The sequence below is a fragment of the Labrus mixtus genome, chromosome 8 (assembly GCF_963584025.1).
Source record: "Labrus mixtus chromosome 8, fLabMix1.1, whole genome shotgun sequence".
Classification (NCBI taxonomy): domain Eukaryota; kingdom Metazoa; phylum Chordata; class Actinopteri; order Labriformes; family Labridae; genus Labrus; species Labrus mixtus.
Window position 1 is genome coordinate 22,271,696 of NC_083619.1, and position 13,612 is coordinate 22,285,307.

Consider the following 13,612-nt stretch of genomic DNA (forward strand, 5'->3'; position numbering starts at 1 on the left):
TAGTCCGTTTGTTCTTCTCCTCACCGTGTAGTCTGTTAGTTAATTTTCCCCTCTCTGCTTATATTCTTTACCCATTTTCTGTTTTTATTTTTTCGTTTGTTTCCCCCCGCCCGCTTTCTGCCCTCATCCCCTCACCCCCGCTTGTTGTCTTTTGTCTGGTTTGTCCACGATCCACCTCACACATGTCCTCCCCCCCCCCCCCTCCCCCACACTACCACCACCACCTCCTGCACCCCTGTATCCTGCACCTGTCACCTATCCCCCAAACCCATTCACCCACCGTCCACACCTCCCCCACCCCCACCTCCCCACCTCCCCTTCCCCACCCCACGTCACTCACAGTCCGGTCAGAGGGATGAGCTGGAGTGGCGTCTAGGACAGGAGCGAGGCGTGGAGCCCCAGAGCCAGAGCCAGGGTGGGGGCCAGGCCCAGAGCAGGGGAGCCCCGGGACTCACTAGGTACCACAGGCCCCTGGCTTTAAGAGCAGAGGTCAGTGCCTCCTCCCTCCCTCCTCCATCTGCCTTCCACCTGTAGGACTGAGTTGACAGTGGCTCAACCACAAGCCCAGTCCACAGGCCCTCTGTCGATCTTGACTCTATTCTCTAATCCTTCAAATTGATTGAAAGACTAATCTGGTTTATTTCTTTTAGAACCACGTGTCTATTGTTCCCCATTGTTTGCTGTAGCTCTTCAGTGTCCATAGATGCTCCAAAAACACCCAAATCATGTTTTAATATTATACATTATTGTTTCGAACAATTGATACAAGAGGAATACAGACAAATGTATGACTGAAATGATTATTCTGTCGTCACGCTGCTGATGCAAAAGTTTAGAAGTTGAAGGGCATTACATAAAAGAACATGCTTTGGGTGCTTCGGTGGTTTGTTTTTGGAGTATCTGTTTGCCTGAGAAGCCGTTCACAATGGGGGGTAAAAAAAAAATATTTAATCAAAAATGAAGGAAATTATAAGATTATCATTCATAGGTCAACTCTGAGGAGTTTAATTTAACAGTTTATTTGCCAGAAACAACAAAGAATTCCTCACCAAAGAAATATACACAATGTTAATCCATTTGAAGTCACCTCTGTTAACTATGATAATGCCATAAGGAGCTTTCCTAAACACATTATTTGTGTGCTTTATGGCACAATGCAAGATCCATGTGGATTATGTTAAACCAGAGGATCACATTTCCAGGGGTTTCTCTATGCCACTCAGTCCAGCATGTCTAGTGACACTCCAGCCACGATCATCTTTTGATGCTTTACACTCAATTTCACTTCATTCACCAGCTCTACTTTCACACTGAATATTCACTCCTACAGCCACTGATCTTTATTTATTTATTCGTTTAACATTTTCTTGTTGCTTTTGAAATTCTTGTCATGTCCCCCCCTTGACATTTTGTGGTTAATTTACTCCTTTGAAGAGGTAGGAAGTAGATCATATAAAGTTAAGAAGAATTTAGATTTTCTATCATTGCATTGTATTTTTGAATTGTATGTTGTGCTAAAATTAAAATTAAAGTTCTGCAAGTAGTTGGTTTGTTGCCCTCTAAAAGTGTGAGGCAGCATCCATGCACAGCGACGGTGTATCAACTCTTCCAGCGCATGTATTCACCGAGTGTATCACAGCTGAGTCTGCACACAGTGCACTCTGTAAGTGATGCCCTCTGGCACCGGTTCATCACTACCGGTTGCACTGTCATGACTCGACTCAGCAGAATAAATGCATGTAAGAGTGCAGCTTACACAGAAGTGTCACAGTACAGTTTAAACGCCCACACAAAGAGCACAATCAATAAAATCAAAGAGCGCAATCAAAGAGCGCAATCAAAGAGGCGAGCGGCAGCACTGCAGCAACAGCTCAGATTTGTTAAATCCTTCATTGACTCGGCTGTTTATTAAACCGGCTCTTTAATGGCAGGACACTCTGATTCATAATCGCCGCCTCATGCTTGCGTTCATAGAGAATTTGCCCGTTGTTATGTAATGTAGAGTACCGGCGGCGCTGATGTGACACATTACTATTACAGTTATGGCACATTCATGTGGATTTCTTTATGTACCCATGCTCTCTGCTGCAGTCTAATCTGAGGGAGGGAATGAATGAATGGGAAAAGCAGCTTGGATATGGCAGGATTAGCGCTGCACTGTAGGCCTGGGTGATTTGCATTTGACATTGGGCTGACAGGGAGGTGATCCAGGGTCCAGAACACACTGAACAGCTCAACTTACTGTTGGAGGATGCAACCCAGATAGAAGGCAGAAATCGCCTTTTAAACTGCGGCAATTTCCAAATTGTCAGTGTCTTCACTCGGAGTTCTTGTTTGGTGACGGCTAGTGATGTCTCACAAGCAGGCGGAAGACGAATCATTACATTCAGAACCATTAACATTAGCATCTCATACCCTAAGAGCGTTTTTGTTTCCACCTAAAATATTCAAGTAACATTCAGAGCAGTCTTTTACATATAACTGACCTAAAGTGTCTTTTTTGGTATAAGTAGTCTTTGTTTTTTTCAAAGAGTAACAAGACAACCAAAATAAGGAATATTCTTTTTTGACTGAAACCGTGGTTAAGATGAAGCTATGTTTTTAAATGGAGTGAGTGAATGTTTTGCTTGTGTTGTGCAGTAGACAGTCTCAATATACAATATTTGGACTTTGACAATTCATAAAAAACAAGGGCCATAGCTTAGGAAATGGTTAGAGATATAGTTATTTAAAAAATGAAGAAAATAAAAATCTAGTTAGATAGCTTCCTGAAAGTGAGACGAGAAGATCGATACCGTTCGCATGTCTCTGGTCGTTGCTCCCTCCTATAATAACATGAGGCATGAGGTCTTGATTGAAAAAAACAGGGGTCACTTCCATCTACACATCAGAACATGGTGAAGAAAGATAAAATAAATATAGAAAACAGCAAATACCTGATTAATAAATCACAATACAAGCAGGAGTGCCACTTAAAGACTTATTGAGACACATCACATGAACTAATTGTAAATTGATTTAAGCTTGTATAGCACTTTTCTAGTCTTCTGGCAATTTAAAGCACTTTTTACGCCGCCTAAACATTCACACCCTGATGGCAGAGGCTGCTATGTAAAGAGTCTATCAGTATTTACTTATTCCCTTTCATACGCCGCCGATGAAGCTGCAGGAGCAAGTTGGGATTAAGTGTCTTGCCCGGGGATACTTCAGACATGTAACTGCAGTAGATTGGTTGATTGAACCCCCGACATATTTTGAGGTTACATCAGGACTCCGACGCTGCTGAATGAAGAAATATTGAGTCAAGCTCAAAATGTTCATCTTGAATTTATAACAATCTCTTGAGATGTTACAAGAGATATTTTGAGTTTCTGCTTGTGTGAGAGTCAGAGCTCATTTAAGGATTTTCCATCCTGCTCAGCGGATTTTTGTTTTGCTGTGAAAACTAAAGAGAACAAATACATCAAGTGGAATCATCTCATACATAAATCCTTGTTATTTTGTTCGACAGACAAATAAAGCTTTAAATAGAGACAAACAGACGGATAGTGAGGTATCAATATGTGATGAAATGTTTCCAAAGTGTCGGTAAAGTGACTGTGTGCTGTGCTGTTGTGGGTTCAGCTCCGGGACACGCCTGCTGCTGACATCCAGTTTCGTCTGGATCATGAACGAAGGCTGCGAGCGGCGACAGAGGAGCGGGACGCTGTCGTCTCTCTGCCTCAGGTACAACAACAGTCAGTCACGCCATGTTCAAATAACTTTGCGTTTTTGGACATGAGCAACAAGAACGATGTCACACACTTCACTTGCTCTGCTGTCTTTGATGAAGTTGAAAAAACATGTCATTAAGCCACCAGCGGCAAGAGATGAAGAAAGTTCTGAAAGTTATTTAAAGTTGATTTAATCTTTAATATCTTAACTGTTAGCAAACCGATCCCAAATAAATGTAAACGTATGGAAAATACTTAAATCTCACCTAACATTGAAAGTATTTGAATATAGCTTGTTTTATTTTAATTAACCGTTAAATGACTTTGTGAATTCATCCTCTCCCGGTCCCTCCTGCAGCAGGAGGACGAGCGTTTGCGTATGGAGGCCCAGCGTGGAGGCCTGGAGCTGCAGGGTCTTCAGTGTCACGAGGGGCCCTGGACTCAGGAGAGGACCATGCTGCAACAAGAGGTCCGCCTCTTCAGACGCAACACCATCATCTTCTACATGAAGCTCAGGTCCATCCTTATGCACTGGAGACTCGGCTGCAAGGACGAGTCTGGAGAGGAGGCGGGGCACCCAGAGGTGAGCGAGAGGTTTGAAATGTTGGTTGATGCTGTCATTCTTAATCCAGGAAGTGTGAAATCATATCAGGCTTTGGACTGAGACAATCTATCAGAGGTTTTCATAACTTCTGTACTGTCACTACAGAGCAGTTTGAGTCTGTTCCCCTGAGTTTGTTTGTGTGTGGCTGTTTTAAATTCAGATCGCTTCTCAGTTCCTCCTCTAATCATACAAAACCTTTCGGTAGTTTTCACCATAATACATATCACTTAGCTCTAATATTTTTCATTAATTCGGAGAGGGTGACTGTTTATGCAGCTTTCCATTAACTTGGTTTTAAATGAATGTCTTATTCATTCAGTGCCTTGATGTGAATAGTAATTTGCCCCTGCAGATGGTGCAGCAGAGTGCAGACCAGATGTACTGGATGTTTACCGCACGCCCTTGACTTGACACCGAGTCCAAACACAAAATCTTCTCATTTTTCTCAAGCCAGTTTTATTTGCAGTGCCCTTAATCATAGGAACATTTCACACAACAATGGCTCTCACTTAATAAACCAGATGGAAACAGTGAAGACTCAGAGCATAGACTGTTTAAAAACACAGGACGCCATCACAGCTACCCAAAAGTGAGGCCAAAAACATTTGGAGCACCCCCTGCTGACAGGCTTCTTTATAAGTCATTAGCTCCGCCTCCATTATGGGACAGAGATCAAGCTATAAAATAAAATCAAAAACAAATACATTTTTAATCAAACATGTTCATGTCTTTACAGATAGTTCTTATAATTAGGACATATGTTCATTTTTCAACTTTTTTGCAGGTCCTCCATTTTTATTCTCTACAGAGGAGTGATGTCTACTGAGAAAACTTAGGAGGGGGTCATTGCATTTAAAGAGACACACACACCAAAACGGAGCGTTCTGAGAGAGCTGGTTTATACAGGGTCACAAACCTCCTCTGGTGCTTGATTCATGTTATATTTTGACCAAAGCACAGCACAGATGTTTCATTTAGACCACAGGGGGACTGTTTGAAAAGGTGGAAAATAGGTCCTCTTTAAAGCCTGGTAACACATGTCTGCCTTCAACCCACTGCATGCTGGGAATGCCAGCCTGAAACAGAGTATGTTGGTCCAGAAAAAAACAAGTGCATGAATTAAACCACGGGCTTCTCATGGCCGTATCATCTGTTCCAGTTTGAGAAGTTGGAGGGCATCCCAGAGCTGGGAGCGATGACGGAGCAGGCGGAGGGGGAGTCGGAGCGAGACGACAGACTGTGTTTACCACAAACTTTAGGGGACGTCCGCGACACCGGGCCCTTCATCCCTCTGCCGTCACCTGACCGTCACCTGCAGCATCAAAGACAGGTACTGACGTGTTTACAAAACCTCATTCGTTTTTTTTGGGCACGGTTATTTAATCTAGGACGTGTCCCGGTTTTCCATCAGGAGTACTTCAGGCCAAAATGTTTCTGAGACATGGTGGAAGAGTGAAGTACGGTCCAAAAGAAGACACACATTCATTTCAGAAAGGATTCAGATTCAACTCATCCAACAAGTTACGATGTTGAGGACTCTTATTTATATACAAAATAAAATCTTATGTAAATCTGAAATAATTAGGAAAAAAAAATATTGGTCACATTTGAAGCTTCAGACAGATCCTCTTTAATAAACTATCGGACCTTTAATGGGCCGTTTATCATTGTTTTCATTCAATGTCATTTGTGTGCAAATGAGGGTCTGGCAGCCGTTCATTAGAGCTCTGTTGGCGTGGTATGCTGATGAGAATTTTGGCCCAGATAACCAGTTAAGGGCGGTAATTATTTTGAGTGCACACAGTGTTGTTACATGCAGAGGAGACATTTGTGTGTGTCACTGTTCGTATATTGGATGACCACTTCTTCTTATATAAAGAAACTACTTCAGCATTTTTGGGTGGATGCATGATTAAGCAGCTGTTTTGTGCTCTACTTTGTCCTGTCATTGGATTTGTCCATACCACATTATTTTGTACACTGTCTCTTCACTCTGTGAGCTCTTTTAAAGCTGGTTAGTAGACTGTATTAAGATTTATGCACGAGAGCAGAAGTGCATACTTGCGTTAGTGAGCATATGCACCGATGGCTTCTACAGCAAAAGCAAGCAAAGATGATAAATCCTGCAGCGTATGTGAGATAATAGTATGTTAAGCTGTACAAAGGTCATTGAAAGTTTGTAGTTTAGACTTAATTCAAGGAGTTTTGCAGCTAGGTGAGCGGGGGAAAAAAATCGAGTTTCATCCTCCTTGGTGCTGCCGATGTCTGATACTGTTGAAGAGTTTATTTAAATACTGTAAATGAGATTTCTCCTTCTGTGTTTGTGAGTGCTGATCTCATTTACTGTAGGAAGCTCTAATTATTAAATTAGGATACACTTACGTGAAACTGAGTGTTTCTTTAAATGGTAGCTTCATGTGATGTAACAGTTCTTTAATCAGCTCCAGATTGTTCAAACAACACGTCCAATGATTGAATTTTGCTGAGTGGTACCCTGGTGTGCACAGTAACGTCACTTCAGGAGGGTCCTGACTTTGAACCCTTGCTATGGAACTTTTTTGTAGTTAAATCAACAAGTGTGAGTCAGTCGTTCTACTCAGGGGGGGGGGCTGGGGAGAGAATCAACTCACTGCAGTCAGGTGTGTGTGACTGATTGGTTTTGTTTAAGCCCAGGTGAGGGGAGCTTACATCTCCGGGTCTCCAGTTCTCTGTGCTGATTCATTATCTCACCTTTAGAGGTAGTGAGGGGTTTCCCTAGATTTTCTCTGTCTGTCTGTGTGTAAGTCTGTATAAACACAAACAAAGAAGTCTCTGTGTATTTGCTCTCCGTTAGCCGTCTCTCAGGGTATAACTTGGGGTGCTGGGTTATTTTGTTTCTACTCCTTGACACTACAGTGTTAACTGCTGAGACCTCCCTGGCAGCTTTTGCTTTTTGTTGAGTGTTTTCTGGGTCTCTTGGACAATTTAGTTTCAAGTCAGCTGTGTGGTATTATTCAGTTTAGGAAGCTTGTTTTGGCTCGATACAATTTATTTTCTTTTTTTTTCCCTCTCCAATCTATCGCTTGCTATTATTCTGCTTATCCTTCTGGGATAGCTTCCGGGTCTGCACCTGCGTCCCACTCCCCCCCCACCCTGTTCTGACAACATGATTGTTTTCCACAATGAACGCTTTCCAAACAAACAATCTAATCAAATGTATTTAAGATGTCACTGCATGATGTCAGAGCTCCACTCATAGGGGGGGGGGGGGGGGGGGGGGTATGGAGGAGGAAATACCCCTTGAGGAAATGTTAAAAACAATAGCTGAAGATCTATTTGTTTAAGTTTAAATATAATAAATGCATCTTGATGGAGTTATTGTTGGTAGAAAAATGTTATCGTCTATGAGTTCTTTTTAGCCTGATTGTTGGGTAGAACTTGTACGGCCGTCTGCATCTGTACCTCCATTTCAGACATGCTCTGATTTGAAATAACACGATGCCACCTTTCAAACACTAGTGATGCTGTTGAGCTTTGTTTGAAGGGTTATTTTTTGGGGCTCTTTCCGTTGCCTTTATTAAGAGGACAGGGCAGAGGAGAGGGTTGGAAACAGGGTTATGTGTATTTCATGCTGTTTAAAAGAAGGAGACTGCTGGCCGGAGTGGATTTTGTATTTCAGTCTGTCAGTCACATCTGAGTCGTTCACTGTTTAATAAAAGCTTAATGTCTCTGCTATACTACACACAAACATGATTTAAGGAGATTTTTTTTAAATCAATTATCTGCATTGCAAATGCTTGATGAATATTCAACACGTTTAGTTGGCCTCAAGGATACACACAAGTGCATTTTAAAGTGTGAGATACAAAATGTAAAAGTAACTGTCTATTTACAAGAAGTCCATGGGGTCCTTTTGATTTCAAAGCAGCTAATTAGCCTAAAAGCTAACTATTAAGCAACACTACAGTACTGGTAGCCGGCTAAGTTGCTGTTCTCTACAGGCAAACATCTATCTTTGGAACATTTCGATGACAAAATAACGATATCCTAATGAGTAAATCTATGGAATGAAACATGTTATTTCAGGAGACATATCTACGAACTAAAGAATAAAACAAGAAGCTTCATTCAGTCTTTGGTGGGGGTTTCTGTGATTCCCACTGTTTTCCCTGGTTAGACTACATATATAAGTACATGTTCTCAGCCAAGCCCGCAGAGCTGTGGTGATACAGCGAGGTCACGGTTTACTCCTGTGCATCACCACCTCCTGCCAGGACCCGAAGACTCTGTACAGGAGCAGAACTAAAAGCTCTGCTCACACCTCTCTGAGCACACATTCCAGCAGCGACACGCTGTTCTCGTCACTGTGACCCAGTGCATGTCATATAGCCTCAGGCACTTATAAAGCGAAAACCAATCCATCTAAAATGTCTCATGCCCCCCCCCGAGGAAAACTTGGGCTGAAATAAATGAGCATGCAAGATGTCCAACAGGTTTTTTTTTTTTTGTTGTTGCTGCTTTAATTAAAGCACTACTCCCAGGTTGCTAAGGGAATTCCTTTAATTTCCACTGATTGGTTTTCAGGTTCTTTGCAGGGGAAACATATATCAGCAAAACAGCCTTGTGTTCATATTTTAGGTCCTTAGGACAGGAATAAAGAAAAGATGGATGGGAAAGGACAATGATTTAGAAACAAACAGGTCAAGAAGACAGATGGGAAACAGTAGAAGTTCAAGTCAAATTGATTTATAAAGCACTTACAAAGCCGGCTAGTTTCAGTGATAAAGGGAGGACACAGGCCCAGATAAATACGAGAGACAAGTCTATCAAGATAAGACTAAACCTGCAGAACATGTCTCGTGTGTTCTCTCCATGTGTCGTTGTAACCTTTCCTAATTGTGTGTGTTTTCTTTGCAGTTTGGGGAGAACCGTCAAGTGCTGCAGGCCCTGCGGACGCTGCTGGAGGAGTTTCGGGAGGAGCTGCTGGAGGAGGAGGCGCGGCGCTGCCAGCTGCAGCAGTCCTACGCCAATGACAAAGCCGCCTGGGAGGTCAAGTGGGCAGAGATGAAGTGCCAGGTCGCACAGGTACAGATGGCGTCTCAGCGCCCACCTTAAAGAGACAGGGCACAATCTGGTGGAGGAGACTAGCGGTGCATTCAGTGAGCAGCAAGGTGACAGTAAACACGTTGCCTTGTCCACGGATGAAATCCCACGCAGGGCAAACGGATAACAAGGTGGAGAAAAACAAAACACGTCTTTTCAGCAGCTCCCCTTGGGCCCATCAGAAATGAAGTTGGGTTATAATCACGATCAAAAGTTACAAACACTGAGACACAATCGTATTTATAAAACACGCTCAACAATCAAAGTACAAGAAGCAGGATGGCTTTGATGAAGACATAGAAATATAATGAATCACTTGCTCTGTACCATGTTATTGGTATATTCTGTCATTGTGCCTAATTGTTCAATATGCCTCTAAGCCGTCTTATGAACACCTGATAAAGCGCTCTCTTGTTTTCTCATCATGAGTCTCTAAACACTTTGCAAATCTTCATCTCAACTAATGAACATGAAAACAAAAATAAGTCATTTTGAGTAGAAGCTACGGATTTTTGTTTTGATATACAAAAAAAAAACATAAACTTGTGATGACTTGTGAGATTGGTCACATTGCTCTCTCGTTTTTTTTTTTTTTTGCCAAACTGTTTCTTTGAAATTCATTATATTCACTGAAACTCTTTATTGTTTTTTTAAGGCACTGTAGACCAAAAGCAACAGAACCATTTCAAACACACGGGGGTGAGATGATAAAATACCACAGAAGAAGAGCGGTTTATTAAAAGATTTTCATGAGTTGCAAGGATTTTAGGATCCAAAATGGCCCGAGCAATTTATGGTACTGTTACAGTGGGAGGCGATTTTTACAACCGTTTGAAAATATTATTCCAATAATTATTTTATTCTCAGCTGAACAAAAATAATGAATCTGCTTACAGAGAAATATGACAATCCCTGTTGACATGAAATCTACTTTAGATGTTGCTTCAAGGCCATTCATCCAAGTGTTCTTTCACGTCAGGTTAGGTTGTTTTTCTTTTGGTACAGGACACTGAGAAGGGTTCACATGGGTGTCATCCCTGTGTTCCCATACAAGAACAATGTTTGAGGCAAAAGTAAGAAGGCAGTTTTGATGTTTCACTTGCAGTTCGAATCATACAAAACCTGTCCAACCACTGTGGAAATATCTCTGTCTTTGAGGATTTAGGTTTCAAAGGATAAAACCTCAGTCGGCTTTCAGCCCTGCTGGGTGATTGATTTCAACATATTGACCCCGGGAAACATACATTGAATGTTCGACTGAGGGAAAAATCATTACAGAGAACAGAAAACCCTTTGAAAGATTTCCCCAAGGTCCAGAGCAGACAGAGGGCATTTTTACAAGTTGCAAAACAAAAGTTCACTGCTATTTTTGGCCCTTTGTTAATAGGTATCCCCCAAATCACCATTTGACTTGACAATGTTGGAGGCATTTTTGCTCTGATCCAATTGTTTGCTCAAATATAAAACTTTCAGGGCAAGTAAGCAGTGTAATAAACATTTGCTGCCCAGCGACAGAAAACTTGAAATAAGTCACCTTCGCTGTCTGATAGTGGTTTTAATGTGTCATGTTAAGAGGATACTGCAGCTTGGAAAAATGGAACTCTGGGAATCTTAAAATGCTTCTTTTAGTAATGCAAGGCAAGTTTTTTTTTTTTTTATGAAGCACAGTTCCTACATATGGCAATTCAAAGTCCTTAACAGAAATAAAAGAAAAACATCAATTACATTAAAAGTATCAAAATAAAATGACTTTGAGCAAAATTTAGACGTTATAACATAAAATGTATAGAAATAAAGTATCCAAAACCGAAGAAATAAATCTGACATTAAGCAAGAATAAGACATTAAATACAAGCGTTTTAAACTATCTTTACTTTGAGGATTAATGATAAGTAATCTGCTCTGCGTTTCTACCAGTGTTAAAGTGCTCTGAAGTCACTGACTACGACTTACCTTTCTGACGGACACAGATTCAGCTACAACCCGTCCCAGAACGTCTTCCCAAGGATTTAAGCTAACAGTGTCGCATTGCCATCGGCCACAGTATCTTTATTGACTCTATTGGCAGGTCCAGAATAAAAGATGATCTAATTCTTCAAATACTTGCTTTTCATTTTGAATGACATTGCAGGTAAAGGAATAGATGCGTAGTTCTGATCAGGACTGTCCTGGTATCATTGACAGTAACCATCATAAAAAGCTATGTGAGTTAGATAACCTCTCAGTTATTGGCAGCAGTTTGAATTTCTCTGTGGATAAAGTGAGTGCAGTGAGAGGAGGAGACGTTGTGTTTGAGGTGCGACAGTGTCACACAGGAGGATATTGAATCAGCGTTGTCTTGCGATACAGACGGTCATCGCAGTCGGAGCCTCCTTGTCTGCTGTGTCTATTTGAGATTTCCTTCCCGTTGAGAGGCAGAGCATGTTCACGTAAAAACATGGTGGAAAAAAAAAAAAGCCTTTACAATTTTTGTTTTTTTCTTGACCACAGTGTTGCGACTATAAAATGAAAAAGATTGAGCTGTATCTGATTAAAAATGGCAGCTTTGGGAACTAATTAATCAGTTTTGAGTTAAAGGAGGAGGATTATCTTTTTAACTCTGCTGCTCTTAATCTGAACACTTTTTACATGCTTCGTATCCGTCCACAGAGCAGAGGTCGCCGAGGGCCTCAACGAGAACTAATTGACTTATTTTCCTGTGATAACACCACGCCGAGTTCTTCTCTTGCTCCGCTGTGTTTCTTTCTGATTAAGACTTCAGAAACATGCCCCTAAACTGTTCGTCATTACACAGCCCAGCAGAGCAGAGCAGGATGGGAAATTACTCTTACCTGTGTATTTATACATGGATAGAAGTTATTTTTCGTTTCACTCCTGTGTGTTATTAATATCGTCGTTCAGGCTGGCTCATGTTTCTGGTGACACACAGTTTAAGAGCTCCAAAATATCTGTCTCTATTTATAACGTCTTACATCTTGGCTCCCGAGAGAACAGCCTTGAGTCAGCAGCTATTAATGTACATGTTACCCTCTCCAGTTTGAAAACCCAATATACAATTTTACAAGACAAACATTTATGAATGGGAGTTATGTAAGCTGACGTTTGAAGGGCGGCCCCGACCGGCTCATTCGATTCACACACGGCTCCAGCGCTGTAGACTCTGGTTTGTACCGTTATGTTTGGAGATCAAATCGAGCTGGAGATGACAAAGCTCTGCTCGGCTCTGTTAGGTAAACAGAAGCCTCCAGAGGGGCTTCACTCGGTCACTTCTGCTGCTTTGAAGATATCTTTAGTGCATGTGATTCCTCTTTTAACTGTCCTCAGAGAGTGGTTGAAAATATAAAAATTTGTGAGAACACCCCTTATTCAGGTTTTAATTTGGTCTGCCTGTCATACTGTAAGAAAACTGTAAAAAAGGTCTTTGTTCGCCCAGTTGGGTTGACCAGTGGCAGGTTGTAATTAATTAAATTGACGAAAGAAAAACATTGACCGTATAAAAATGTGGATGTAGTTTCAATGACGTCAGCCGTTGGTTTCTGAAGCACAGTTTTGAAGCTCACGTCGCCATATTGGAAATGTTGACTCCCACTTCATGGCTAAACTAGAAGCGGGCAAAGAGGTGGAGTTAAGACAGCCTGAATAAATGTCTTTGTTGCAGAAGCATGCCCATCTAGCGTGTCTAGCCTGTCATCTAGCTAGCATATTCTTGCTGTGAAAGTGAAAATATCAAGAACAGAGCGGACAGTTTAAAGTCGGGAACAGGACTTAGCTTTAATAAAGCCATGCCTCCTGTCAAACAGTTACAATGCACCCAGCTGTCAGTCAAATCAGCCACACCCCTTGTTATGGCTAATTATGCAATACTTCAAACCCTTATATAATCAAAACAGATATTATCAATAAAACCTAAAATGTTATATTTAATACCAGGCTGTAGAAATGTATGCCTGCTATGGTGACGATTAGTAAGGATTCCTTCATTTTTGGAGCCAGCCTCAAGTTAAGACTCGTGGAACTAAAGAAGAAATCTGTTCACTGCTGGGGGTTAAAGCTCTGTAAACAAACACCATGATTTGTCAGAAACCTTCAGGGTTATGCAGATAGTTAAGTCGTCTTTTTCAGAGGGTCTAAGTCTTTGGTTGGAAGTAGTTACAGTAAAAGTCTTCTACTTTGGGTAAATTGAAGGTTTATCTCCTTCTAACTTTATTGTCTC

General features: G+C 41.5%; 1 protein-coding gene across 5 annotated transcripts in view; it reads left to right on the plus strand.

Moving 5' to 3' along the window:
- The window catches only part of LOC132979410 (microtubule cross-linking factor 1), a 68,774-nt gene that overhangs the window by 40,920 nt on the left and 14,242 nt on the right, over positions 1 to 13,612 (plus strand). For all 5 annotated transcript variants that reach the window (XR_009674050.1, XM_061045178.1, XM_061045176.1 and 2 more), the window contains exons 6-10: positions 343 to 489; positions 3,625 to 3,726; positions 4,072 to 4,296; positions 5,477 to 5,647; positions 9,214 to 9,381. Coding sequence is in view for 4 of the 5 variants with exons in the window: in XM_061045178.1 (XP_060901161.1) it covers positions 343 to 489; positions 3,625 to 3,726; positions 4,072 to 4,296; positions 5,477 to 5,647; positions 9,214 to 9,381 (813 nt within the window). In the remaining variant the exon portion in view is untranslated. The remainder of the gene's footprint in view (positions 1 to 342; positions 490 to 3,624; positions 3,727 to 4,071; positions 4,297 to 5,476; positions 5,648 to 9,213; positions 9,382 to 13,612) is intronic.